This window comes from Pavona decussata, unplaced genomic scaffold (genome assembly GCF_977016875.1).
Source record: "Pavona decussata unplaced genomic scaffold, jaPavDecu1.1 SCAFFOLD_90, whole genome shotgun sequence".
Classification (NCBI taxonomy): Eukaryota; Metazoa; Cnidaria; class Anthozoa; order Scleractinia; family Agariciidae; genus Pavona; species Pavona decussata.
This window is the reverse complement of record NW_028145507.1, coordinates 1,043,091-1,070,733: the sequence shown is the minus strand read 5'-3', so window position 1 is coordinate 1,070,733 and position 27,643 is coordinate 1,043,091. Positions and strand designations below refer to the sequence as shown.

The following is a 27,643-nucleotide window of genomic DNA, read 5'->3' as shown; positions in this document are numbered from 1 at the left end:
TTATAAAGTGTGTGCAAGATAATCTATAATGTTCAGTACAACTTTTTTTGGGATGAAAGAACTTTTAACTAAAATAAATATACTTGATGGACCATGTATATAATAATATTATGGTATAACATTCTATACTTGCCTTAGGCCAGCTCTAAAGCCCTTGTAACATAAACAGGTGAAAGGTATTAAAAGTAAGTTTATTTATGCATTCATGTAGGTAAAGTCGCACACGACTCAGGTGACTTGTGTGGCCATAGCTTAACCCAGTTTCTATTAATAGCATATTTTTAGCGACTAGAAGTATTGCTATTCCCCTTAGATGAGATGGGGGTCCATCACAAGGTTACCCCCTTCAGTATGGTGGTGGTACCAAGCTGGGTGATGAGAAGCGATATGGAGCAACACTACAGTAGAGGCTAGGCCTTGAACCACTAGCTAACCACTCAGTGTCACCACTGTGGCTTCATGAAAATTGTTTTAAACATGTGTAGACTTAAAAGCTAATGGCATGTGGGGACATGTACTTTATAAATAGCTCAAACAAGCACATTGGCTTGTCCCAGTAAGAGTGTGTCACTGTTTACTTTGGGAGATGATGTGTGTACATACTTTTATTCTAGTTTATTGATCTATTGTAATTAAATATTCAGAAAATGCTGCCTTTGAAAAAGTTGCTCAATTCAGTGATTTTTTTTTTCTGCAAAGTGACTTCAATAAAACCTGTCTGTCTGTCTTTCTGTCTGTTGAAATTGGGATTACCAAAGACAAATCCACGCAGTTTATTTGTATGTTGTCTTTTGTAGGAATGTGTTCCTGTAAGTCAAAGTTACCAGAACTGTTTGGAAATGTCATTGTTCTTGGATGTGGAGACACAGCTTTTGACTGTTGCACTTCAGCTCTTCGGTGTGGAGCTCGTAAAGTGTTTGTAATCTTTAGGAAAGGATTCACTAACATTAGAGCAGTCCCAGAAGAGGTTGGTTGAGAGTTATTTGAAAGTACAATTTAGCCAAATTTGTTTGGCAATGTACAGTGCATAGGACAGGTGTCCAGACTAGTTATTCGAGCACACAAGTCTTAAATGCCGGCTTATTCAGTTGAATCCCTATTACACTGCCACCCTATGTGTTATGAAAAGGCAAACAGCTCAAAAAGAAAATGTTGGTAATTGAAGACAAGAGCGTTACTTAAATAGTCCTGTAAACACATCTGTCGAGTTACAAATGTGAGTTAATTACAAAATAGGTCCTTTCATCATTTAGAATTATGTTGATTATGGTGTACAGGCTTTGTTGCAGCCACAAATCAAAAGATTATCACTTAGCATAGTGACAATAAAAAACGTGTTTTAATGTTCTTATCTGCTCTCACCTATTTCGGACTCTTATCTGCCATCAGCTTTTTCAAAACAAGACCAATAAACTACCAGTATTTAATTATTAGTGGTGGCTTAATAGGGTTAAAAGCAATAGGAGAACCCTCATTGGGGCAGCCAAAAGGTGAATACAGCCGCTAATTAATACAAGTGGCCATTTAACAGGGATTTTTTATACTAACAGTAGTTTCGGGACTTAGATAACTGGCTGCCTAATAGGGAATGGCCGCTAAATTGGTGCAGACTTAATAGGGGTTCAACTTTATACTAACTTGTATGTGCTAAACTTATAGGTAATTGACCAAGGTTCAAGGGTGAGAAAGATGGAAAGATTTAATCAGACATTTCTCTGAAACAAAGCTTCAGAATCTTGAAGCATGTACAAATTTGGGAGGAAATATATTCTTCCATTAAAAAAATGTAACATTTTCTAAATGGGCTAACAGTCACATTACAGCAAATAGTTCTTTCCAATAACTCTTATTGCAGCTTAGCCCACTTTGTTCATATCACACTTTGATAAGTAATTCTCAGTAACGATAATTGATTTAATTTGCACTCCAAGGAGAAAGCTGGCATGTTTATTTTACTCATGATGTAATAATGTCTTTTTTTTTCTTGTTACATAACTTTATAATTGTTATTTACAGATGCAATTAGCAGTGGATGAGAAGTGTGAGTTCTTGCCATTTCTTTCACCGAAAGAGGTAATAACAAGTTAAATGAAGCCAAGTTATAACAAGTGAAAGTAAATCATATTTTATTTGTCTTTCACTTGTTGTATGCTCTAAAAGTAAAAATAAAATAATTAAAATAAAATAAAAATCTAATTTAAACTCAGAGCATTAGATCAAAGGCTACAATGTAAAGGACACCAAAAAATCTGGGATATAAATAAATAAGTAAAAAACTAAATAAATAAATATAACTTTATCCGCTCAACTGTACTTCATTGAAAGGTTTTTTGTGTCTCAAAGGAGCTGACTAAAAGTAGTTCCATATAAATTCTTGGATGGTACTGCAATGTCTCTATTCAAAGATAGTTTCTTTAGTTAAATCATTATTAATGGATTCTTTCACATGGCACTAAAAGGTGTTACTTTCTCTTATAACAGTTTTGGTTTTATTAAGATTTCATGTCCTGTAGAAGTGTGCACAGTCCTCATGGATCACTGACGAATTCCAACCAAGTGTGACACAAGTTTTGTTTCATGGTGATGAAATCCTACACAGTCATTGAAACAATCTTTTATCGGCCAGGTCACTATAATCTCAGTCTTGGCCTTTGTGAATGCAACACATTTGTCATAAAGATCTGTGAAATAAAAAAAATATAATACCAAAATTTCTCTACTAGACTAATTTTTTCACGAAATATATTTCCTGCCAATGATTGAAACTTAAAAGAAAAGAATATGTGTCTGCCTGTGGGGAATAGGTTAAGAAGGCCCACAACGTCCTCAGTTTTCACTTTCAGGTTTTTTAATCACAGTTTTTTTTTCTCTCCTACAAAATAATCCACCTCTCACTGGTATCAATCGAGCGAACCGTAATCTATGGCACACCTTGAATAAACATGAGCTGATTGGCTAAAACGATATTGCTGACAGAAAAATAACAAACATACTCTATTTCACAATAACACGTGGAATAACGTGATCTTTGCCATTCAGATAAAAATAAACGCCTTCAAAGATTGGCAGTTCGTGACAAAATAAACATTAAAAGGCCTATGCTATTATCGAGTTTCCGACACACTCCCCCATGTGCTTTCGACAAGGAAGTGCATGTAAACAAAGGAAACTGCTTCAACCTAAGTACGCTAAACAATTTGAAAACGAAGAAAAGTCTTAAAGAACAAATCACATAGTTCAATGATTCCATTGTCCACAGTGTTCACGTTGAATCACAGTTAAGCGTTCTTTGAATGTCACTAGGCTTAATCACTTGGAATCATAACAAAAAAAGGTTAATGGACACGTCCTTAATGTTCTGAAAGTTTTTTTTCTTTTGATTGCTCGTCCTAAGGGAGTTCTGGTTTCACAGTTCTCACGGCTCTACTTCCTGAGCAGCATCCGCAATACGGAGTCTTGCTGCGACTGCCGCATCCCGCCTTGGCCGATAGGGTTCGGCCTCAGGATTCAACCTTGCATCTGTTCTGTCGCAGGACAGCTCGAGAGGGTACAGCTGCTGCACTGCTCGTTCCAAGACTCCTTTCCCAGCTCGTAACTTAGCTCCACGTACGATCCCGTCACGTCCCACGATCAGCCTTTCCACGATCCCTAGCTTCCATGAGTTACGGTTCCGAGACTCGTCCTGAATTATCACCACTTCCCCCACTGGGGGGTGGGAGGTCTGTTTCCCTCCGCTCCTGCTGTGCCGCTCACGAAGGCTTCTCACGTATTCTCTTGTCCACCTGGACCACATCGCTTCTTTGCACTTATAGAGATACTTGGCTCTTTTCCTTAGATCTGGTTCCTCGATGTGGTAGGCATTTAGCTCTGAGAGTTGGCTCGGCTGAAGGTGCAGCATGGAGCTTGGAGTGAGTACTGGCAATTCGACGTCCTCTTCCAAATAACTCAGGGGACGTCCATTCATGGCAATTTCAACGTCGAGCACAACGTCCGATAATTCGCCCCAGGATAACGTTCCGTTCCCCACTGCTTTCCGGAAGGCAGACTTGAACACGCCTATCAGCCTCTCAAACTGGCCACCCCACCAGGGAGCTCGGCTAAGGTTGAATCTCCAGGCTATGTCCAGCTTTGAAAGGCAGGTGTGAAACTTCTCATCTTTCATGGCTTTCCTCAGCCAATCCGCTGCTGCTTTAAATGTGCTTCCATTATCTGAGTAGATTACGCGAGGGCGTCCACGTCTGGCTATAAACCCTCTCAGACTTGCGAGGAACTTGCTTGTTTCTAAGCTCGGAAGTAGATCGAGGTACACCCCTCTGGTAAGACCGCAGGCGTACAAGGCTAGGTAGGCTTTACCTTCCATCTTCTTTGTCACCTGATACTTTATGGGCCCAGCAAAGTCAACACCGATGGTTTCGTAGGGTGTTACTCCTTGGGTTCTGGTCGTTGGTAGATTGCCTGGCGGTGGGGACTGGTAGGCTTGGGCTCGAAATCTCTTGCAACCCCAACAGCTTTTAATGACCTTCTTGGTAAGTTTTCTCAGGCGAGGGATCCAGTGAGTCTCCCGAACTTTGGTCATTGTGAGTGTAACTCCCCCATGAAGGGTCGCTAGATGCGCTCGTTGAACAAGCTTGTGTGTGAATGCGTTACCATCAGGAAGGTAGATAGGGTATACACCGACGATTCGTCCTCTACACTCCAGTATTCCGTTGTTGTCTGGTTGCAAGTTAAGCTGTAACTTGTCTGCTTCGAAATTCTTCGAACTTCTGCCTTCCTCTTGAGCTCGTCTGGTCCACCAGGTTTCCTGGTACTTCATTTCATCGGTGGTCAGCGGTCCTTTCACTCTTCTTGGCTTCGGGTTTCTGGAATTAGTTAGGAACCTGGACACCCATGCGCACACGCGCAAGGCTTTTAACAGACTGTGTTGCTCCATCAGCACACTGAACTCGTCTTCTGATGATAGGGCTGTGGCTAAGACTTCCTTTATCACTTTGGCTTCTGCGTTGGATTCTGCGGTGGGGTCTGGGGGCCATGCTCTAGGATCACTGAGCCATGCTGGTCCCTTCCACCACAGTTGTTTCTCTTCTGTGACCGGTCCACCGCGGCTAGCAAGGTCGGCAGGATTATCCTTAGTTGGTACGTGTCTCCACGTAATGTCACCATGCTCTCTAATCTTTCGGACACGATTTTCCACGAATTGCTTGAAGTCTCCATTCCCACGTATCCAGTGTAGTGCGACGCTGCTATCGAGCCAACAGTGTAGGGAGGATACAGGAAACCCTTGTAGCGCATCTTGTACATTGCTTAGAAGATTCACGGCCATGTGACCCGAGACTAGTTCTCGGCGAGGTATTGTCAACCCTTGCTTCGCCAGTCTTGCCTTTGCTGTGACGAGGCCCTGGTTTACTGAAGTCGGCTGTTTGACGACGGCGTACACGGCAGCCGCGACGCCCTTTCCGCTAGCGTCTCCAAAGGCATGAAGCTCGATGTTCTCGATAGGCTGTTGAGCACTCGTCAGTGCTCTTGGGCAGTTAATTTGCTGAGGTAAACAACTCTCCCACTTCTTCCACTGCTGTACTAGCTCTGCAGATAGCGGCGCGTCCCATGCGCATTTCTCTTCACAAGCTTCACGATATAGCAGTTTTCCTTGTAGAGTGGTAGGTGCGGCTAATCCTAAAGGGTCATAGATCTTAGCCACCTTTCCCAGGATTCCCCTTTTCGTCGGTTGAGCAACGTTCGCGGGAAAAGGGACCCCAATTTCGTCAGATAACTTGTTCCATTTCAATCCCAGGAGTCCACACTGTCTAGATTGGACGCCCAGCTGTTGCTTCGCGTAGCTTAAGTCGTCTTCGTGCTCATTCACTGTAACCGGCTCCAGTTCTTTTGCATTGTCTTCGGGTACGTCATCCAGTTCCAGCTCTTTCACGTTCGAGTGCCACTTGTGCAAATGGAAAGTAGCTTGGGCAAATATCTCAGTTGTTGTGGCTTTCTTCTGTTTCACTTCTTCGGTAGTAGGTCCACCAGATAATATGTCATCCACATATAGCTCACGCTCAATCTCTTCCACGCACTTGGGATGTTCATCTCGGCAAGTGTTCAGATGCTGTTGGATCACACCTCCTAGCAGGAAAGGCGAGGGTCCCAAGCCAAAGAGTGCTCTAGTGAATCTGTAAGTCTGAATTCGCTGTGGATCTTTAGCTTCTAACCAATGGAACCGAAGGGCATCTCGGTCTTGTGCATGAATTCTCACTTGGAGAAAGGCTTTGCGGATATCACCAGCGAGAGCCACAGGATGGAATCTTCCCGGCACTAGAACCTTCCAAAGTTTATTTTGGAGCGGCGGTCCAACCTCCAAGCAGTCATTTAGTGAGGGCGCGGAGCTATGGGCTTTGGCTGAGGCATCGTAGACTACCCGCATCTTGGTCGACTCTACATTCTCCCTCACCACAGCTTTGTGGGGTATGTAAAATTCTTTCCCACTGGCTGGCATGTCTGCCTCTTCCACAATTCCTTCACGCAGTTGGTCCTGGATTGTCGCATCGTATTCGTCCAGTCGACCTGTTTTCTTTAGACGTTGTACTAGACTTCCCAGGCATTTCAAGCTCCCAGATTCATTCGAAGGTAGGGGAGGGTGGTCTCCTTTCCAAGGAAGGCGTGCTTCGTACCACCCATCAGGACTGCGTCTAAGCTGTTCACGAAACTCTGCGTAGACAACGCTCTGGTCACCACTAGGTGCGTCTTCAAGTCCAAGGACGTCCATTCTATACAGCTCTTCATAATCGTTTGAGACCGTTTGTGCTAGGAACATGCTGTCTAGGTCTGTCTCCGTCCCTGGTGACATGATGGTCCACCCAAAGCGAGTATATTCTGCCACTGGTTCACCCATAGCTCCAGTTCGCTGGGATTCGCGGGTCTTTATTCGCGCATAGTCACTCGCTCCAAGAATAACATGGACAGGAAGCATCTTCTTCAAGTCTGTGTCCTCCATGTACACTCCCTTCAGATGCGGGTACTTGCTTATCATTACCGCATAATTTGGGTTTTCAACAGACAGCAATTCGGCACGGTCAATTCTCGTCACGCTCAGTGGTATGGCATACTTTTCTTCCGTGTCGCTCGCTTGGACATTGAAGATCTCGCTTCGTTTTGTAACCACTCCCACGATGGTTTGAATACGGCGTGTGTGCGTGCGTGTTGGTCTCAGCTTCAGCCTATCTAAGAGGTATCCAGAGGCGTAAGAAAGGGTTGCGCCGGTATCCAGTAGTGCTCTACAGGTTACGCCATTTACTTTAACAAGAACTATAGGATGGCAAACTTTCTCCCCGTCTTGTGTTGCTGTCAATGCGACTCCAGCATTATTTCTAGGCTGACTTGCTCTTACTTGTCTGTCACAGATAGACGAGTGGTGCTTTTGCTTGCAGTGTACGCAGGAAGCTCTACTAGAGCAGTTGTTTGCACTGTGTTTGGGCCCAGTGCAGTTAAAACACAACCGTTTATTCTGCAAAATTTGACGGCGTTCGGCAGGCGACGTGATTTTATCGCACTCCCAAGATCTGTGCGTCACGCAATCACAATAAACACACGCGTGTCGCGCGCGGGCTGGTTCGCGTTCTTGCGCGCAGAAACTTCTGTGGCAAGGCGGACGAGGCGGCGGCGGGGCCTGAGGTTTTCCGCTAACTTTCTCAGCTAATTCCAGTGGATGAATTGCCTTCCATTCTTCTAGAGCTCGTATTAGTTCCGTGAATCCCCAGTCTTGCCATCCTACTTTTCCACTCACGAGTTCGGCTTTGATTCCCGGCAGCTTATCAAGCACACCACGCACCATAGAAATACAAGACGAAAGTTTACCCAACGTCTCAAGAGATTGAACATTGTAGTTCAAAGTCTGGCAAAATTTATGGATTTTTCTAGGCTGTGATCCGGTTATCACTGGCAAGGCATTCAAGTTGTCGATGTATGCCCTTACAATCTCGCTTATCTTGCCGTAATTTGAAGTCAGAATATTCTTAGCGCGCTGGTAGCCTTCAGAAGTAAAGGGAAGGCCGTCGATTGATTCGCAAACATTAATTTCCAGCAATTCTTTCAGATGAGCGAATTTTGTGACCGCTGGCAGATCAGATGAATCAATTTCAGCTTCAAACTTGTTCCAAAACGAGAGCCACTTCTCATAGGTGCCGTCGTATTTTGTGATGATTAGTTTTGGCATTCTCACGTTGCTTTTGCTGGTTGGCTTTGCGGCGGCTTGCTCTGTTTGTTGAATTTTCGCCGTTTGCTCAAGTTTTAGTTTTTCAAACTCTAGTTCTTCCTCTCGTTGCCGATCGAGCAAAGTTTTCTCCTTCTCACGCTTGCAGTCCTCTGCTCTCGTTGCAGCTTCTTCAAGGTTGCGAGTTAAATCAGATATCTCCAAATCTGCTTCGTCGGTGCGTTGTTCTATTGTTGCTCCCCATTTCTGCACATTCTCGATGATTTCTCCAGCCTCAAGCTTGGCTTTTTCGATGTCTACCTTGAGATCTTCGATGGCATTCACGATTTTCTTCAAAATTTCCTTGTGACGAAGGATTTTGTCGAGGTTGCCCTTGTCCACGATTGCAGCAGTCTTGGAGCGTGTAAGTGCTAGTAGTTGTAATTCTGTCTCGAGTTCCTTTTGCTTTTTCTCCATTTTAGTCACGGTTTAGATTCTTGATAGTCCCGTCGGAGGTGCCACTTGTGTGGGGAATAGGTTAAGAAGGCCCACAACGTCCTCAGTTTTCACTTTCAGGTTTTTTAATCACAGTTTTTTTTTCTCTCCTACAAAATAATCCACCTCTCACTGGTATCAATCGAGCAAACCCTAATCTATGGCACACCTTGAATAAACATGAGCTGATTGGCTAAAACGATATTGCTGACAGAAAAATAACAAACGTACTCTATTTCACAATAACACGTGGAATAACGTGATCTTTGCCATTCAGATAAAAATAAACGCCTTCAAAGATTGGCAGGTCGTGACAAAATAAACATTAAAAGGCCTATGCTATTATCGAGTTTCCGACATGCCTAGGTGTCACAATTGATGAGAAACTCTCCTGGGCCAAGCATATATCGCAGGGTTTTCAAAACTTAGGACCCAGTCCCCGACACAATTCACCGGCTTCTTTCACTGTTTGCGCCGGGTACATGCACTTTTTCACCTCCGAAGTAAGAGTTTGTGTCAAAGATGTGGCTGTTTATGAACGTGGATATTTTGGCCTAGATTTTAATCCTAATTGGAATAATAAATTAATATTGACAAAGCTTGTTCCAGTTTGTTTCACCCAAAAGGAAGAGTTGGTAGATGTTTATTCTCTCAGAGTTAAATGCCTCTTCTTTGATTTTGCAAGACAATATACTAAGAATGCTGTGTTATCTTGTTAATAGGTCCATGTTAAGGATGGAAATATTTGGGCAATGGAATTCTACAAGACAGAGCAGGTTTGTGCTTCTATCAAATACTGTGCCTGATCCATGGGAAATATTCCAAGCTTTGTCATTTGAAACTTTTCAGTCACGACAGACTCGATGCTACTGGATTTAAAGCAAGTTGTTTCTCCATGGTTAAATTAGACTGTATTAAATTTTATTCAGGTGCTGACTTTGACTTTGTTTAATTTCAGCTGGAAGATGGCTCTTGGACTGAAGATGAAGACCAGACACTGAAGATAAAGGCAAACTTTGTTATTTCAGCCTTTGGCTCCACACTCAGTGACAGTGATGGTGAGTGTGTTGCATTTACTGTCGACCTTCAAGGGTGCCCTGTGGGAAATCTTTCCCATACTTTTTGTTTTTAAACAGGACAACTCGGATTACTCTATTATAATCCAGATAAAATTCCGGTGAATGTTCAGATATAACAGATCTATATGACAGACACTGTAGACATACATGTAACACGGGACTGACGGGACATAACACTGATCACATCAGTCAAATGACGATCACTTGCATATGCTAGAGCTGGTAGATACCATGATGTTGACCCTGGAAGTAAATGAAAAGGAACAAGTGCCTCTGGGCCAGCGAATCCATGCCTTGCCCAGGCATGTGCTTTTACATAAAAGGGGACGTTGAAAAAGGGAACAACTACCAGCTGCGTAGGAATAGTGACAATCCCAAAGATTTGCACAGTTAACACACATCATTAACAAGACAGTCATTTTCATTGTATTGATGACAACCAGCAGGACAAAACTAAAGAGTCTTGTTACAAGTTAAGGCAGTCTGTTGAAATTAGTCATTCTGGGCAAAATGAAGTCCGGGATGAAAGTTCATCAGCAAAACCTTGTGAAGGGAAAAGATAAAAGTGGCATTGGTAAGAAAGGGGGGGGGGGGGGGGGTCCAAAGGACAAAATGATATTTCTAGCTTGAATGTACAAGTAATAGACTGATGTTAGAGATGTATTAATTTCCTTGCAAGGAGCAAATTTTGCTATGTGACTGTGCATATTTCTTTTAATAAAGGTGGATGGTTTTTGCAGCTGGCTGGCCAACTCTCTTTTGATGCCTTTCATAGAGCATGAAACTCAGGCTCTATAATGAATACTTGTGCAGCCTCAGTTAAAATCTTTTGGTTGGGAAACAAGGCCTTAGGAATACATTTTTGTCTGCTATGTATGGTGTCGCAAACAGAACCTTGTAATGTGTGACTTTGTTTCTTTTTTGTTACTGTTGTGATTATCACGTGCAGCATGATTATTGACCTTGAATGATCAAAGATATAGATAATCTAGGATGACAAGTATTTTGCATTCGGCGAGAACCTTTCGGACAGAGAGACGTGTAATACCTTGAATGCGAGATATGGAATTAAAGTAGTTAAAACCATAACGTGAGTTTTCTTTGTCAACTTTGAACCATTTCCCGACAATGGTATCCATACTGTAAAAATGTGTACTATCACTAATTCAACACTGAAAAATTATGTGACTGGCTGTTTTTCAGTTGTCAAGGCTATGGAGCCTCTCAAGTTCAACAAGTGGGGCCTACCTGAAGTGGATCCAAGTACAATGTGCACTAGTGAGCCATGGGTGTTTTGTGGTGGGGATATTGCTGGAGTAGCTAATACTACAGTGGAGAGTACAAATGACGGTAAACAAGCTGCATGGCACCTGCACAAGTACTTACAGGTATGTATCTTTAAGTATATTTTATTGGTAAAATTGTATCTGCATAGGCATACAAGATACTTCTCAGGGTATTTGGCTGTTTCATGCTTATGATCGATTAATTAAACAATAATGAGTTATTTCTTCATGACCACAAGGATTATCATAAGTGTTTCTTGTCTATGACTGTCTTGCTGTCAGGCCATTTGTTCTTTATACTCACTGGTGCATTTAGGCCTGCATTCTTTTGTTGTTGTTTTTGTTTTCTTCTGGGTCCCTACTCCATCAGATGTTCTGGATCTGCTACTGGCATTTAAGTTCCATAAAGAAGTGTAATAATTTAAAAAAACTAAATGTAATGTTGAAATTGCAGCCATGCAGGAATATTCATGATAAAACCTGATAACTGATTCAGAAATATTTAACACCACCTTTTGTTTAATAACTTGCTGCCTCTTGAGCACTTTTTCTTATTTGCATAATTAAGGATGTATATTTAGGACCAAAGTATTGATATACACTGATGAAGATGTGAGATTTTCAATTGAAATGTCAACTGAAGCAATTTTAAACATATTTTTACCCAGTGTCACATTTTTCAGTCTTAAGAGTTTTATCAAGTAATACATGTAACTTCAATGTAATCAAGTGTTTTTTTTTTAGTCACTGTATGGTCTGCCTGTTGCCAAGGAACCAAGTCTTCCCAAATTCTACACTGAAGTAGATAAAGTTGACCTGAGTGTAGAAATCTGTGGATTAAAATTTGAAAATCCATTTGGCTTAGCAAGTGCACCTCCGACCACTAGTGCTGCTATGATTAGACGAGGGTTTGAAGCTGGCTGGGGATTTGCTGTAACCAAAACATTTGCACTTGACAAGGTACAATTATGTTCGTTAATATGTAAACTGTATGTTAATTTGTGGAAAGTTTCTCTTAATTTTGACGCTATGAATCAGTAGATAATCTGTTTGAAAGTTATAAGACAAGTTCCAGTTTCATTTAAGGGGTCAAAAGATATTTGGCCTCAAACTCATATGCAGCTTTCATATACATGTTGGATTTTTGGTATTTATTAAGTTTGTAGTAGAATTACTATTGCAGGTTTGCGGTTGATCAACTGCAAAACCAGTAGCAAATGATAATGTTAAAAATAGCAAATTGACATCTTAAACTTGTATTTAATTCTATGGAGACATAGACTGCCTGGGAAAAATTTCCAGCACCAAGAATATTTTGATGCTCTTGTGAAAATTTTATGCCTATTATATTTTAATTATGGGAATTCTGCAATGCTGTACTCTGGAACAAACCCTAGAGTGTATATGAAACATAATATTATGCAGGGATTCAGTCATCATCAGTGCTACCCTGTAGTTAATTGTGTTTTAATTCAAACTGGCAGGATATTGTTACAAATGTGTCTCCTCGTATTGTTCGTGGTACAACATCAGGACACTTGTTTGGTCCTGGCCAAGGTGCTTTCCTCAACATAGAGCTGATCAGTGAGAAGACTGCTGCATACTGGTGCCAATCTGTTACTGAGCTAAAAAAAGATTTTCCAGAAAAGGTTGGTTTTGTGTTTTCCAGTATTATAACTGTTAGATCCAGATGCAATGACAAAGTTGGACAACATACTTGATTCCTCGTGATTCCTGCAGTTCACTTCTATTTCTGGTTAATGTAAAGGATTGAAGAATGGTGTGTGCACTCAGGCAGCCATCCTCATGAGAAAAGAAGAGGGAAAACTGAGAATGGGGGAGAAAAAAACTACTCATACACGTATGTGTGGGGTGGGGATGGTTACAGTTCTTGTCATGTCAACTTGGTTGCAGCACCAACCACAAAAGAATATAACCGGAACTAAATGGCCTTGCAATGGTAATGATTGCTTCATTTCCTTGAGACTTGAAATAATTTGGTATGATTTTGTTTTTTGTATGTTGGTTTTTGGCCTTGAATAAATAACAGTGAATATCTTTAAGCTATTATTGGCTGAGTTCTATTGCTGTTCAACACACGTCTACGTACATATGAGACTGGTGCATGGTGTCTTTGACATATTTGGAAATTCTCTTTTGCAAATTGTAGTCGTACAATGCATTGCTCTCTGCTTTCCAGATATTGATTGCCAGCATTATGTGTGGTTATTCCAAGGAAGATTGGACAGAACTGGCAAAGATGGCCGAGGTTTGTGGACATACTTGTGTTACTTACAAGTTCACTCTGTGGGATGCCTGTGGTGGCAGTTCACTTGGCATAATTAAGTAAGAATGTTAAAAGACTGCAAGCACCACTGATAATAGTCAAATTATATTATGTGTTTACAAATGCATCCGGTTTGAGCATGAATGCCACTGTTAACAAAGGTCTAAGATCGTACTTATGACATGTTTTTATCATTTCGATTTGTTTGTCTCTTCATTCTCCCTCCTCTTGTTTTGTTTACCTGTCATTACTAATACATTAGAAGTATCCCTGACAGGGAAGAGTAGAAAGCCATGATTGCAGTATGCCAAAGCTGGTGTCATGGAGTATAAGTTAGATCAGTAGTATAGGAGTTAACTCATTCGACAAGTTAGTTTAAGGCCCAGGTTAACTGCGTAAACAAGGAAAAATCTGACAACAACTGTTGCAAGTGACCTCAACCAAGTTAAAAAAGCTAGATCTTTGTTGGGATGCGAAAAGGAAGGAAACTTTTGTTCAAATATGAAACTGAAAGAAATCCAAAATCCAGTAATAAAAGCAGATGATAAATTTGTGATCACAAATCACAGTGATGCAACTGCAATATTTTGGGGTCAGAAATAAAGGTTAGTTTTGAAAATATTGTTTTTGAATTTCTTTGGGATTATACTCTAATGTATAGGATTACAAGACAGTAGTCTAAAAATTTGATTGAAAGTTTTTGGCTAGACTCAGTTAACATGATGCTCGCTAACAAAATGTTTGTTGTATAAAACAAAAATATTAGAGTTCATTTTTGCCGTGGGTCTGTACTTTGACACTTCAAAATGTTGTAAGAGCATCAGTCATGCTACTCACCTGCAGCTGGTAACATACTTCTTTGTTCTTACCACATTTTGACGTCATCTGGGCATGATCAGAGTACAGACCCACAGCAAAATGGCATGAGGTTTCAGCAGGAAGTAAGTGCGATATGGCAAGAGTATATTAAATAACAGTAACAATGTTTTACTTGGTTCCTTCAGAAATCAGGTGCTGATGCCTTGGAGCTAAACTTATCTTGTCCACATGGAATGGGAGAGAGAGGCATGGGCTTGGCTTGTGGTCAGGTATATCATGGAGTGCTTTCTAGTGACTGTTTAAATGATATTAATCTGGGTGATAGACTAAAATAATGGATTTCCAGAAATTTGAATGGCTTGAGGAGACATCTTTCGGCAAAAAATACTTGTTAGAAAACCATTTTATTTTGTAGTATTAGAAGACCTGTGACACTATGTGCTGTTACTTGTTTGGCAAATTTGGCTGCTTATACATGTGCTGTTTTTGCAAAAATATGATTACACCCTTGAGCAAACATAATCTTTGCAAAAAATGTGAATGAATGTATTGTTCAATGGTACATACTAATGTTAATATGCCTTTCAAATGTATGTGGTGAGCCATTTATTCCTTTAAGTTGAATCACAAAATTTGACAGCCTGAAAACTCCTTGGGCAAAAATGACCTCTGTCAATGATCTCGTCATCTATGATATGGATGATCTCACCTGCTCAATGTGTTTCAGTCTGGATTGCATAGTTGAACCTAATTCCACCGCAGAGACATTTATAGTTTAACTTCTCCTCAGGATGCTGAATTGGTGCGTAATATTTGCCGGTGGGTGCGTGCTGCCATAAAAATTCCATTCTTTGCCAAGTTAACACCAAATGTTACAGACATTGTGGATATTGCAAGAGCTGCCAAGGAAGGTACAAGGCCAACTTGATATTTTGTTCAATGACTATAAAAAGCATATAGAGTGGAATTTACAGGTGGAGTTGTTTAAATTGTGTGGTTCCAGAAAATATCCATACCCCCGCCATGGAGGGAACATGGGACATAGGACCCCACCCCCAGGATAAAGCATAAAGTGAAAAAAGGTCGAAGACGAAAACAGTGGGATTGAGAATGAAAAATAAAAAAAAACTGTGGTTCATGGTTACTGTTTTCCTTGTTCAAGATTGAAGTATCTAAACATTTTGATAGTGTGCGTTCCTGAATCAAATTTTGCAGAAAAGGCTTGACTGAATGAAAAGCATACTTTCTAAACTGCAAACTGATGATTTGACCATGACAAGCTTAACTTAGAGCAGAAAATGTCACTTACTGCTTGAATATATTAAGTATTAATAACAATTCTTATGTTAGGTTGTGCTGATGGAGTGACTGCAACCAACACAGTGTCTGGTCTTATGGGAGTACGTGCAAACAGCACTGCATGGCCTGCTGTGGGTAAGGAACAAAGAACAACTTATGGGGGTGTGTCTGGAAATGCAATTCGCCCAATTGCATTACGAGCTGTGTCTGCCATTGGAAGAGCTCTGCCAGGTTTTCCAATCCTAGCAACAGGTGGAGCAGATAGTGCTGAAGCAGTATTACAGTTCCTTCATTGTGGAGCGTCTGCTGTCCAGGTATCTTCTACTGTCAGTTGTACCTATTCAAAGTGTTGTTGGAAAAGCTTGTCAATAAATATCTTTTTTCTGAATTGTTCCTCAGTTAAGTTTACTATTATCATCAGTTGTTAATTCAGGATCAGTCACTTGTGACTCTTTCAATTACATAGGCCATTCATTGCAAAAATGCATGGTAGGCTTTTGGTATGGCTCCAGTTTGTACAATGAGCCAGCTGGCCAGATCACAACCTAAAGGTCCAGCAGGAATAACATGTTTAACTCACCTATGAACATTTCATGGACCATCCTCAACCAGATGGACACAGTTAAAAAATCTTACGTTATTTTTTGGCATTTAGTAAAGATTACAATAATATTGCTGTCTTTGTTTTTGTATCCACAAATAGCTTATTAAAGTACCTTCCATGAGTGCCAATATGCTATCTCTCTTTGTGTCAGTAATCAAGGATCTGCTTACAGTACTCTGTTGTTAATATTTAGGAAAATGGTGGTTCTGAAAATATAAAAACTTGTTTTTAATTTTTTTTATTTGTGAAAACAGTTAACCAGTGATGTTTTCGTTTATCAGATATCAAGCGCTGTGCAGAACCAGGATTTTACTCTGATTGACGATTACACTACAGGATTGAAGTGCTTATTGTATCTTCAAACTGTTCAAGAGTTCTCAAACTGGAATGGCCAGAGTCCTCCTACCCCAAAGCACCAAAAGGGCAAACTTGTTCCCAAAATAGCCGAACTTGTTGGAAAGGTGTGCAGTGCATGAAAATTTCTGTTCTCCTTATTTCCAAAGTTTTTGTTACCAGCAGGAGTTTCATAATTTAAAGTTTTTAATAGAACGACTTGCAATAATTTTGTGTATATAAAATAAAACAATGTTCATCAATGGTTGATTTACTGGTTTTCTAACCAACATTAGAGAAAATAGATGATGAAGACCTGGAACTACTGAATGACAAGTATTTTTTCCCCCCCTCCATTCCCTCCTTTATCTCTTGGAAATCAAACATTTTAGTCTCATTTATGAAATTTAATGCAGTCTCTTCCCAGTTTTGGGCCATACGTGAAGGAGAGAGAAGGCATTGTAGCAAGGCACAAGGAGAAGATTGATTTGTTGAGTAAAGAATTTGAACCAGAGAAGGTCAGACCAGCTCTTAAACCAGACAAGCCTGTCCTACCACTCAAGGTGATTATCATTCTGTAAATTACCAAGATATGCCACACCTTGTACATGATGTACTGTATACTTAGGAATCTTCAACATGTCTCTGAAATGGGTGTCTGCTGTCAGAATATGTGTGAATGCAGTTACTGTAACAATAAACTTGGAAGACTGCTGCAGTAACGTTTTGACACAAGTAAGAATGTGTATGCTAGCATTAAGAACTGTAAGACTGCACCAGCAGTAAGAATGTGACTTAATCTGCCAGAGTGAACTGATATCAGTGCAGCATTATTAACTGGTTTGTTTCAAGTGGTATCGTGGTTACTGCACTAGATTTGAGATTGACAGCTTCATTATACCAGTTGATATTAATTTGTTTTTGTCACAGGAAGTTATTGGTGCAGCTCTGTCTCGTATTGGTACCTATGGTGACTTGGATAACAGTCAGCAGGTGGTGGCCCTCATTGATGAAGACTTGTGTATCAACTGTGGCAAGTGCTACATGACCTGCAATGACTGTGGTTACCAGGCCATCACATTTGATGCCCAAACCCATCTGCCTCATGTGACTGAAGACTGTACTGGCTGTACACTGTGCTTCTCAGTCTGCCCTGTTATAGGTACGAGTTTGTTCATTTAGGCTTGATGTGCTAGGACATGGTCCTGTAGGTATTGTCACTATACAGTCAACTCTCGCCTTGTGGATACCTCGCTATTACAGACACCCCGATAATACGGACAACAGCTAAATCCCGAGCAAAAATAAATTACAGACATTTGACTGAAATAAATTCCTGTTATTACAGACTCTCGCAATAAGGGACACTAACTCGTGGTCCCAAGGGTGTCCGCAATAAAGGGAGTTGACTGCAACCAGTGCAAGGCATGTTTATGCTTGATGGTTACAAATTTTAAGGGATGTGTTTAATACCCAGTCCATGTTCCACTTCCCCGGGTATGACTTGTCACAGCCAGCCATTTTTTTTGAGTGAACCATTTCTAACTAACAGTCATTGTCAGTGTAGCAATGTAAAGGTTTTTGTTGATTTTGGTGTGATAATTTATGCACATCATGTGGTAATATTGTAACTAACGTAATTTAAGCTCCATTTTTAAACTATGTACCTTTTCTGGGTAACGTAACCACAGACCCTGCTAGAGAATTATCCCTTTCTCAGTTTAGTGCTAATTCAGGGCTCAAAATTGCGACTCACTGGTTGCCAATGTGACCAAAAATTGAGTGCTGGCGACTAGATTTTCATAACTGGTCGCCAGCTGGCGACTGACGTTTTGCCCAATAACCCAGGATAAACAGTAGCGAGCTTCTGTATTTAGATTTTTTAAATATTTAAAAAGGAATTCATTCGGAACTGGTAGCTAGAAGACGACTCAGTCTCTCCTTTCCATCCCACTAAAATGATGTCGGAATACTACAAGAAAATCGGTTTCACACTCTGTTAATTAGTAACCCAAAATGTACTTTGATACTTCGATCGGAAGTCAATACATAACATTTACTAGGTGCCATATTGCTTCAGCAGCTTCTTCCAAAAAATGGGATCGCTGGCGCACCTCAACACCCTGTGCTTTTTATTTGCCAGGAAAGTAATGGCAGCAGATGCAAATCAGTTACAGGATTAACGTATTTCTAAGTTTTTGTGGGCAGGAGATGAAGATTCAGCCAGAAGGTTAATAAAAAACTTAAATCCATCGTCAGTCATGAATGCTGAAAACATAGATTTAGCCAAATTACCGAAGGATGTCCTTGGAAGTAGCTTGATTCCAGATATCGATAGTGAACCTGGACGTCGCATTGTAGTTCAAGCAAGAGGAAATGGAAATTGTTTATACAACTCCACTTCACTGAGTCTACATGGAGATGAATTGCGAAGTACAGCTTTACTTCTTCTTGTTGACAGTGGACTTTATTTCAATTCCGAGTATTATGTGACTCAAGAAGCATTTAAACTGACTGCTGAGGTCATGGAGATTCCTGAATCTGTGTTATTTCCTGTTTCTTTGGGTTGACAGAGTCGAACATTGAGTCAGTACAGGTGTACTGCTTTAATAAATCAAGATCCTCTGAATTTAGAGGCCACTGAAACTGTGCGAGCCACTCTTTTTATTTCATCCCGGTCGGAGACTTGTATGAGCAATGTGGTTGTGCAGGGGCCTAGGTCGATCATATTTGTAATCGACAGTGAGGAAGGTGACGGTTGTTTGCCATGCAGGCTGTAGTAGAATAAAGAACTACGTTTTGAAGAGGTAAAAAACAAGGAAAAAGGACCTGGCTTGTTTGTCTTGCTATGGAAACCATGGACTTGAATGTTCTGTGCTTCGCTCCATTTCAAATAACCAAAAAGAACATGATCACCAAACCAGAGACATATAAAAGCACAAAACAACTTACAGTAGTTTGTGCTTTTTCTTTCTAGCTATTTAATTATGACTTTCCTTGCATGCAAAGTAACATTTAAAATCACGTTTTTATGTACATGTAAGCTATATATTAAATAAGTTGGTGACCAAAATTTATGATCTGGCGACCAAATTTTTCCCCTTAGTCGCCAGCCGGCTCCTGAGCAAAAAAGTTAATTTCAAGCCCTGTAATTACTGAAATGTAGTCACAAAGGCTTGTACATGTATGCATACTGATTGCAGTAATGTGGATCACATGTGCTGTGCTACAAAATGTTAATATGTAGTTATGTAATAGATTACAAACAGCTGCAGTAACTAATCACACACACCCCAGCACACTTGTGACTAAATAAACCATACATGTTTCTCATTTCACTGCTTAGCTTAAGCCTGTATCTTTCTTTATAACCTCAGAAGACAACAAGATTACTTATCCTAGTATAATGTGGGATGCATGCCAAATATCAACTTAGGTCTAGTGGTTAGAATACCTGACCAGTCTTCAAATGATCATGGATTCAGTTCTAACTGGGGCCTCAACTAACTTTTTCTTTGCACAATGGTTTTTTTCTCAATCGCACTTTATTTCTCTCAACTCTAATTGAGTTTTTGGGAATGGCAATTAAAGAAAATTTAATAAAGAAGTCGCGATCACCATCACATTTGTAGTCCAAATAACTTATTTTAAAAAGCAGTTGCAAAAAAAAAAAAGCCTTGGATAGATTAGAGTCCCAAAGTGTGATGTCACAAATATTTGAAGTTTTGAAATTATGGGATTTTTTCATATGATTGGAAAGAGCATGATGAAAAATGCCTACTTGCCAAAAATCAGCATCTTGTTGCGATTTGGAGTTCCAAATGTTGATCGGGGCATAACAGAGCTAATATCTCAACCCCAAATTGCAATAAGATGCTGATTTTTGGCAACTAGGCATTTTTCAACATGCTCTTTTCAATCATATGGAAAAATCCCATAATTTCATAAATTTAGTTTTTATGATGTCATCACTTTAGGACTATTCAAACCCATGACCTCTGTAATACTGGTGTAGAACATTTGGTTCAATTCATACATGGCCCTTTACACATTATACAGTTCAGATTGTGAGACTGTGCCTTATATACTCTGTGCACTCTGCTGTTTTTGTTTATTCTGAACCTACAGCTGTATCTTCTCATTTATAGACCTTTTTCATAAATGGCGGCCGATTTCTTATTCTTTTCAATATATGTTAATTAGCCCTACTAACCTCATTTCAGAATAAAAATTCTTTTGAATTTTGCACACGCTGACGAGGCTAGTAAGGCTAATTTTTATGAAAACAAATAAATAATAATTATTTATCGGCCCCCATTTATGAAAAAGGTCTGTTGCGCTTACTACAATCTTATCTGAATTAAAAGTGGAAAAGAGAAATCTGCAATGTGAACAAATTCCACCAACTGCACATCAAACGAACTTCATTGAGTTAAATGTATATGTGTGTTACTAACAGCTCTCCTTTGCCGGGTTTGACATCCACAATAGCTCAACTTAAAATAAAATGAAAGTCTATGTTGGGTGGTGTTTGATGGGTACTCACTTTAATTCTTCAGGACAGACTAAAAGCTTTTGGTTATCTCTGATAAGGAATATCACCAGTTAGCCACCCTAGGTATATACAATTTACACATTTGCCAAGTATTTACCTTGCTTTGCTTTGTTTATGTTTTAAATTTAGACTGTATAACAATGGTGCCAAGGCAAGGACCATACAAGCCCAGCCGTGGTGTTCCACTTGCTGTCAAGGCCGAAGCATAAACTCTAATCCATTACCATGATCATGGATTAGCTTTTACATTATCCATGCAACAGCAGATCTTGTGTCAATGTGTAGCTCCAGAAGATATCCATACCTCCCCCATGGAAGTTTGTTGGAAATTCAGAGGCGTTGAGGGTCTCAAAAGCCCAAGGGTTTGAAAGGGAAGTATGAAGCTAGATTGGAATTATTTCCAGAAGGTTGGGTCCCCACCCCCTCTATTTCCATGGGATAAGTAAGGATATTTTCTGGAATACTAAGATTTCTGGTTGTTATGTGGGTTTATGAAAGGGTTTTGTACTCATTATGACTAGTGTAATAACTAAAACTAAATTAAAAAAATAGCATGTATTTGGTGACTAACTACAAGTCATCAGCTAGCCATTCACTATGAACTTTGGTAATTTGGCAGATGCCTTTGAGTGATACCAGATGGGTGCTACGACTGATTATTTAACAATTTTTAACTAAAGGGTATATATATTTTGAAAGTCCTGGAAAATTTATAAGAATCGACATGCATCGTAATATATTATCAGCACTCAATTACTTACAGCACTCCAGCCAGTTTCTGATTATTTATTGTGAGTGGAATATTTTTGGAAGTTTTCTTACTTATATTAAAGGCTGATGAGTGACAGGTGTTGGGAAAAAATCTGGATATATATACAAGTGTAAAGAGAAGACAGTGGGATGAACTTCTAACTGTTCCTGACCATGATATGTGACGATTCACTTTCAAGACTGAAGCATTGCAGAATAGCTGCTCAAACATCAATCTGAAATTTATCAGCCTTTTGTGTGTGAATGAAGCCCTATCCGATATGTTTTTGGTGCCAGCCAGCCTTTAAGGGTTCACCGTTTGGTTTCACCCTTTTGTTCTGCCTATCTATCTAGGTAGCTACAGTGTAGCTATCTATTATTTACATAATTAGATTATAGGTTAGGTTAGGGTGGAGATTGAGCCTTAGAATTTGGAGCGTGCATGTCATAGTGTGGCGAGTTATGAATGGTATCACCAATTAATTTTAGTGGCAACATAATATTTTATAGAAATGTGTTTTTTGAAGGTCAAGAAAATTTTTTAAGTGTACTTAATAACGAGTTCACATCAGTATTTTTGTGCAATAATTTGGGTGTCATGAAAGGTTGTGAATAAAAAAAGGTTGAAAAATACAGTTTTATGTTCTTATGCAGTATGCCTTTGTCGTGTTAGGCTCTCCTGATCTGTGTTATAGTGTGTCACCTCTCCAGTGATTTCATTGAGGCACCCAATAGGTGATTGGGTGGAATATCTTTTTGGAAGGCCCTAAAAGGTGCCTTAACATTCAGATTTAAATGTGAGGAACAACTACATTGCTTTACTTTCTGGACATGGTTTTAGAGGCCTGTGCCAGCTTGATATCTTGCAACCACTGAATGTTCATAGAGTCAAATGTTCATGTTGGAAATTCATTTTTATGAGTACTGGTCAATTTGTACTTAACTTCTCGTGGTGGGTACATTTTTGTTTTCCATGTTTCTCCATTTTGATAAATAGCTTTGGGCTCTTTGTAATAAAACTGAGAACTTAAAATTCTTAACACGCAATAGAGTCCTAAAGTGATGGCATTACAACCAAATTTCTGAAATTAAGGGATTTGCTGAGATAATCTGAAAGAACGTGATGTAAAATGCCTACTGGCCAAAAATCAGTGTCTTATTTCAAAATGGGACATTTGGGAGTGAGATATTGTCACTGTTATGCTCTGATAACTTCATACAAATCCTTCAAATTTTGCCTCAGTTCTAAATTAATGTTTGGAACTGAAAACGGAAGGATTTGTATGGAGTTGTCAGAGCATAACATCTCACCCCCAAATTGCATCATCCTCTTTCCAAACATAATTTTTAATAAATCCCATAATTTCCAAAATTCAAATATTTATGATGTCACACTTAGCACTCTTTGCTTTAGCTTAAAAGTCCAAAAAGAATGAACTGTGTTAGGGCTGGCGTTCGTGTGTGATTCAATGAACTACTGTACCATAATACAAAGGAAGTCATACAGGTGACTGCAAATCCTGACAAAGAAATGGGAAAATTTACATTCCGTTGCACTCGTATTGCACTTGTGCTTAGCTTGCTCTTGTACATTTGCATTTTGCCTTAGGTGTGAAGATCACTAACACAAACACAAGCAAGGCATGGTCAGCTGTCTGCCACTGCAAATATGCATGCATTCCTTGTGCTTGCATTTGTATTGCTACGTTCACCTAACTCTACTCTTTAAAAGTAATCAAAGTAATATAACTTCCCTGTTTTACTCTAAATATTGTTAAGTGATCAGCTAAGTATCTTCTTATCATAATTAAGGTAGCCAGCCTGCCAGACCACAGTATTTTTAACACTTTTATTTTAAATTAAGGTGGCCGAATACAGTTTTTTAGTGTACAGGTGTTAGAAGACGTCATTTGGAAACTATGTATTTTTGGACGCCCAAAATTGGTATGGTGTAAGACAAACTAAGAAGGAATGTATTTTCATATGTCTTGTTGAGCTAAGTACCGTTTCCATGGCAACGCAGCGAACTATTAAACGTCCATAAATAGTAGGTTTCCTTTATTTTTAGAAAATGTACTCATTAGATTTTTTCCACTTTTTGTATCCAGAAAAACTCGCAAAATACTGACACAGTTGCACTATTTTCATGTAATTTTAACAGAGAGATCTCCTGTAAATATTGATTTTGCATTTTAATGTTTTGTGAAGATACCCTCTGTTAGATTTAGGTTTCTCTTTGTAGGCGAGTTAGGCTTTTAGGGAACTATTTTCATGCCAAATTTCACGAAATTCTAATGAGCGGTTCCTTAGAAAACAGTTCATTTCCACGAAAACAACCAGTCGCAATTTTTTGGTCAAATGCGCATGCGTGACTTTAATTGGGTTTCATGGCAAAGATGAAAAGCATGCAAAAGGTCTTGATGAATGACTTTTTTGCTCGGAAAGAAAAGAAAAAGAGTCCAGAAACAAGGAACTTAGTTATTTGGGATCAAAACTTAACTTTATTGTTCATTTCATGTGAAATTGAGGGATCACTTTATCGACCGCCATATTTGCGTACCACAACCCTAGCGCGCGCTTAATACCATCACTAACAGAATCTATAAAGCGCGCGCAAACTGTGTTCGGCCACCTTAAACAAAAAGCAATTTCCCCTTCTCTTATCAAACAGTGGAATAGCTACCATAGCATTTCCTAATGAACAAGTGAAAAAACGAGCAAGACAAAGTTGACGAGTGACCATCACCCAGTAACTCCACTGCCTGAACAGAGACAACCTAAGCACAGCCAATGTGATTTTGCCACTTGATTTAGGACACTATGTTGATAACCTAGCTGCTTCCAAGTATTTTATAAAACCGTGACCTTTCAAATTTCCGCTCTGCATACTGATACCCTTGCAAAAAGACAGCTAGAAGGCTTGATTGATTGATTGATTGGGTTTTCATCTGTGTCTTGGAGCAGCTGTTTACAAGCTGGTGAGTAGAGTGAGCCAGTGAGATGCTGACTGGTTCAAAAATATTTGCTCTACCCAGAATAGACTTGCAAAACCCCAACCAATCAAATCTCCTTACAGGCTATTTACCAACATATCTCAAACAGAACCCAACCATACAGTAGGCCATTTCCGAGTTGCTGTGAACCTCATTATGAAAACGAGCTAAGTGCAAAGTTTTTATTATGAAAATAAATTTTCATTCATATGCAAACAAAATTAATTTTCATGTGAAAAGCTTTTGCACTTAGCCTTGCTTCAATAATGAGGTTCACAGCAACTCGGAACTGGCCTATTCACCACTCCAGAAACTATAGGGAGACTGGTACAAGTGAGAGATTGTGGGATCGTTGGGTCAGACTGAAGAATAAGTGCATTTGTTAGCAGTCAGTTCTGGGAAATACTCTTGGGTAAAAATTATGCACTTTTTCACCGGCACGATGTTTGTCTGTCCAAAACGATCCCACGATTCCTCACTTGTACCAGTCTTTTGACAGTTTCTGGAGTGGGAATAAAGATTATATCAGCTCCATACGGGCTTTCTGGGGTGCTATACTTCTGCATTCAGTTTTTGTAACTGGTATAACATGATGATTCTGAATTTTTTAAGTGGCCATACGTATGCGGCAATGCTTCTTGTAATATCAAACAAAAATTAAAACAGTTACTGTTTTAATTTTTTTTTTCATGTCAACAACCTACACCCAGGCAACTTCTGGTATGACATCAAGCATCATGGAAGTTTAGCAAAACAAAGTTGCATCATCTGTGACTTGCTCTCTAACTAACCGTCGTGGTAGTCATGAGTGTTTTTGACATACAACAAATGCACAACTGAGATTATTCTGCTGGATATCTCAACCACAAAACAGTCCACGCCATGGAGTTTTTAATTCAACATACTGCTAAATTTCAAATATAAGCCCCTCCAAAAATTTGTGTATTCAACATATGCGAGACTAAAGCAAAGGATTCTGTTGAATGTCATGTAATTGGTAAAATAGTCCAACATACTGGCAACTCTGAATATATACCACTCCAAAAATTAGTCTCCAGCTCCCTCTCCCCCACCCATGCAATAATTTTGTTGGGGGAGGGGTGTGAGGGTACTTTCAAATTCCATTAAGCTTTTCTCATTAAACATTTGTAAAAGACAATGAATCTCAAAACTTTGTAATAATTTATATTATTAATTTATTCCAAATTGGACAAGAAAAGTTACATTGCGCCTACATGTATTTAATGAACACCTTGAAACCACTCAGTGGATTTAACAAATCTGACTATCTTGGAGAGATTTAAGGGTGCACATTGCAAGCCACCTGATAATTAAAACATGTAACTGCAAAAAATTCTCTTGTGTACTGTTATGATCTTCAGTAACTCTAGCAAGATCTTGACTTATTTTATCTCCTGTGGTTTGCAAATGTTTATTGTCTTCTTTTCTGTTTTATTATAATTCTTATTTGCACCTCCTATTTAGCAAAAGTCATTTAGCCTTCTCAATTCCCAGGCTTGGCATTATAGCAAGGTAAGGTAAGACTTTATTTATTGAGGGTAACATTTTGACATGCATAGTTGAGTTTGTTGTTGGTTGTCCTCCTTGCTCTGTTAGATTTTTTGTAGATCTTATGGTCAGTCCAGTTTTCCCTGCCCCAGTGACACCGAACACCATTGACACTTGAATAAACTTAGACATCTTGTTATTGTGACTTTCCTTTCGCCCAAACAAACTTCACTTTGCCAAAAACCCACAATCCAACCGAATTTGCATGGCCCATTGGTAATCACACATAAGTGTCATTACCGTGCCTGATCTGGCAGCACAGACATAGTCCAAAGATCATTCCCATAATTTGTATGACGGCAATCCAGATGCCAAATCCACTGATCACATGAAGGTTATTGAGCAGGTATTTCCGCACAAAGTCATAGCATCCTTTGGTGTAAATCTTTGTAACATCTTGGGACACTTGCTTGTTACAAGTATCATCAGAAGGGTCTTTGCAGCAACTTTTTGGAACAGATTCCTTGTTGTTTCTCCCCCATCTAGTGTTGAACCAATCGCTGTACTTATAATTTCCACAACACCGAAAACTTGCCTGAATTTCGTCAATTGCTCTAGTCACTGACTCGTGATCAACGTCTTTATATCTATTCAGAGTTTCCTTGATGTCTCCTCGCAAGTTTTTCTCTATTTGTTCTCTATAAACATAAGTGAGAATAATGGCAGTGATCTCCAGAGTGAATATAAGTACGATAAAAGCAAAATAAGAACCTAGCATACACTGGCTTTCTTTGATTGCACCACAGCATGCCAAGAAAGCAACCACAATGGTAACTGCTCCAATCACAACACATAAAATCGGTGCGGCCTTGTAGTTAATGGATCCACTGAGTTTAGTGTAATCTCCAGCCACTTCCCCTTTACTACTTAGAAGCCATATTCCCAGACCAAACAGTGTGCAGCCAGCGAGCCAAAACAACAAATTGAAGAAAACTACCATACATTTTAGACACTTGTATCCACAATCCCCGGACATGTTAAATGTAAAATGGCGATTTAAAAGGTAGATATTTGTGCCAGTTAGTCCTCGGCCCTATCTCGGCAGTAATTTACTTGTGTCCTATGTTTGCGATTCTGTCAGCCTCTGTTGCAGAACGGACACGCAAACTGAAAGTCTTTGTCAGCATACTTCGTCCTGAAACGGCTCGCTTTTGCACTTTTCGAAGTGAAAAATTCAAGTCATTTAAATCGCAGACGCAATAGCCTTTTCTTATTTAGGAGCGGGGCAACCTTTTTCTGTGTGTTTCCTCACCCACAGTTGAAGTTTAAACAGCGACTCCTGGGTTTGTGGATGTATAGATACTAAACGAAGACGGACTAGGTTGAAATTTTCCAATTTTACCACAAAATAACCACAAAACATTTATGCTTGGTTAACGCATGGTTATGTAGGGG

General features: G+C 39.7%; 3 protein-coding genes across 3 annotated transcripts in view; 1 reads left to right on the top strand and 2 right to left on the bottom strand.

Annotated features, from left to right (window-relative positions):
* The window catches only part of LOC146474354 (dihydropyrimidine dehydrogenase [NADP(+)]-like), a 43,181-nt gene extending 20,839 nt beyond the window's left edge, over positions 1–22,342 (top strand). The window contains exons 11-25 of the mRNA XM_085117199.1: positions 798–967; positions 2,017–2,073; positions 9,397–9,450; positions 9,633–9,732; positions 10,957–11,141; positions 11,784–11,999; positions 12,524–12,688; positions 13,240–13,308; positions 14,331–14,414; positions 14,936–15,056; positions 15,496–15,758; positions 16,330–16,509; positions 16,798–16,944; positions 17,312–17,543; positions 21,066–22,342. Coding sequence (XP_084973325.1) covers positions 798–967; positions 2,017–2,073; positions 9,397–9,450; positions 9,633–9,732; positions 10,957–11,141; positions 11,784–11,999; positions 12,524–12,688; positions 13,240–13,308; positions 14,331–14,414; positions 14,936–15,056; positions 15,496–15,758; positions 16,330–16,509; positions 16,798–16,944; positions 17,312–17,543; positions 21,066–21,145 — 2,123 coding nt within the window. The 3' untranslated portion in view covers positions 21,146–22,342. The remainder of the gene's footprint in view (positions 1–797; positions 968–2,016; positions 2,074–9,396; positions 9,451–9,632; positions 9,733–10,956; positions 11,142–11,783; positions 12,000–12,523; positions 12,689–13,239; positions 13,309–14,330; positions 14,415–14,935; positions 15,057–15,495; positions 15,759–16,329; positions 16,510–16,797; positions 16,945–17,311; positions 17,544–21,065) is intronic.
* Positions 2,624–9,390, bottom strand: LOC146474355 (uncharacterized). The gene has a single exon (XM_085117193.1). It carries the CDS (start codon positions 8,654–8,656, stop codon positions 3,416–3,418), a length of 5,241 nt encoding a protein of 1,746 aa, XP_084973319.1. The 5' UTR covers positions 8,657–9,390; the 3' UTR covers positions 2,624–3,415.
* A 3,211-nt stretch (positions 22,343–25,553) lies between the features above and the next one.
* LOC146474353 (tetraspanin-9-like) lies at positions 25,554–27,224 on the bottom strand. The gene has a single exon (XM_085117223.1). The coding sequence runs from the start codon at positions 27,222–27,224 to the stop codon at positions 26,469–26,471; it is 756 nt and encodes a 251-aa protein (XP_084973349.1). The 3' UTR covers positions 25,554–26,468.
* Positions 27,225–27,643: the final 419 nt, after the last annotated feature.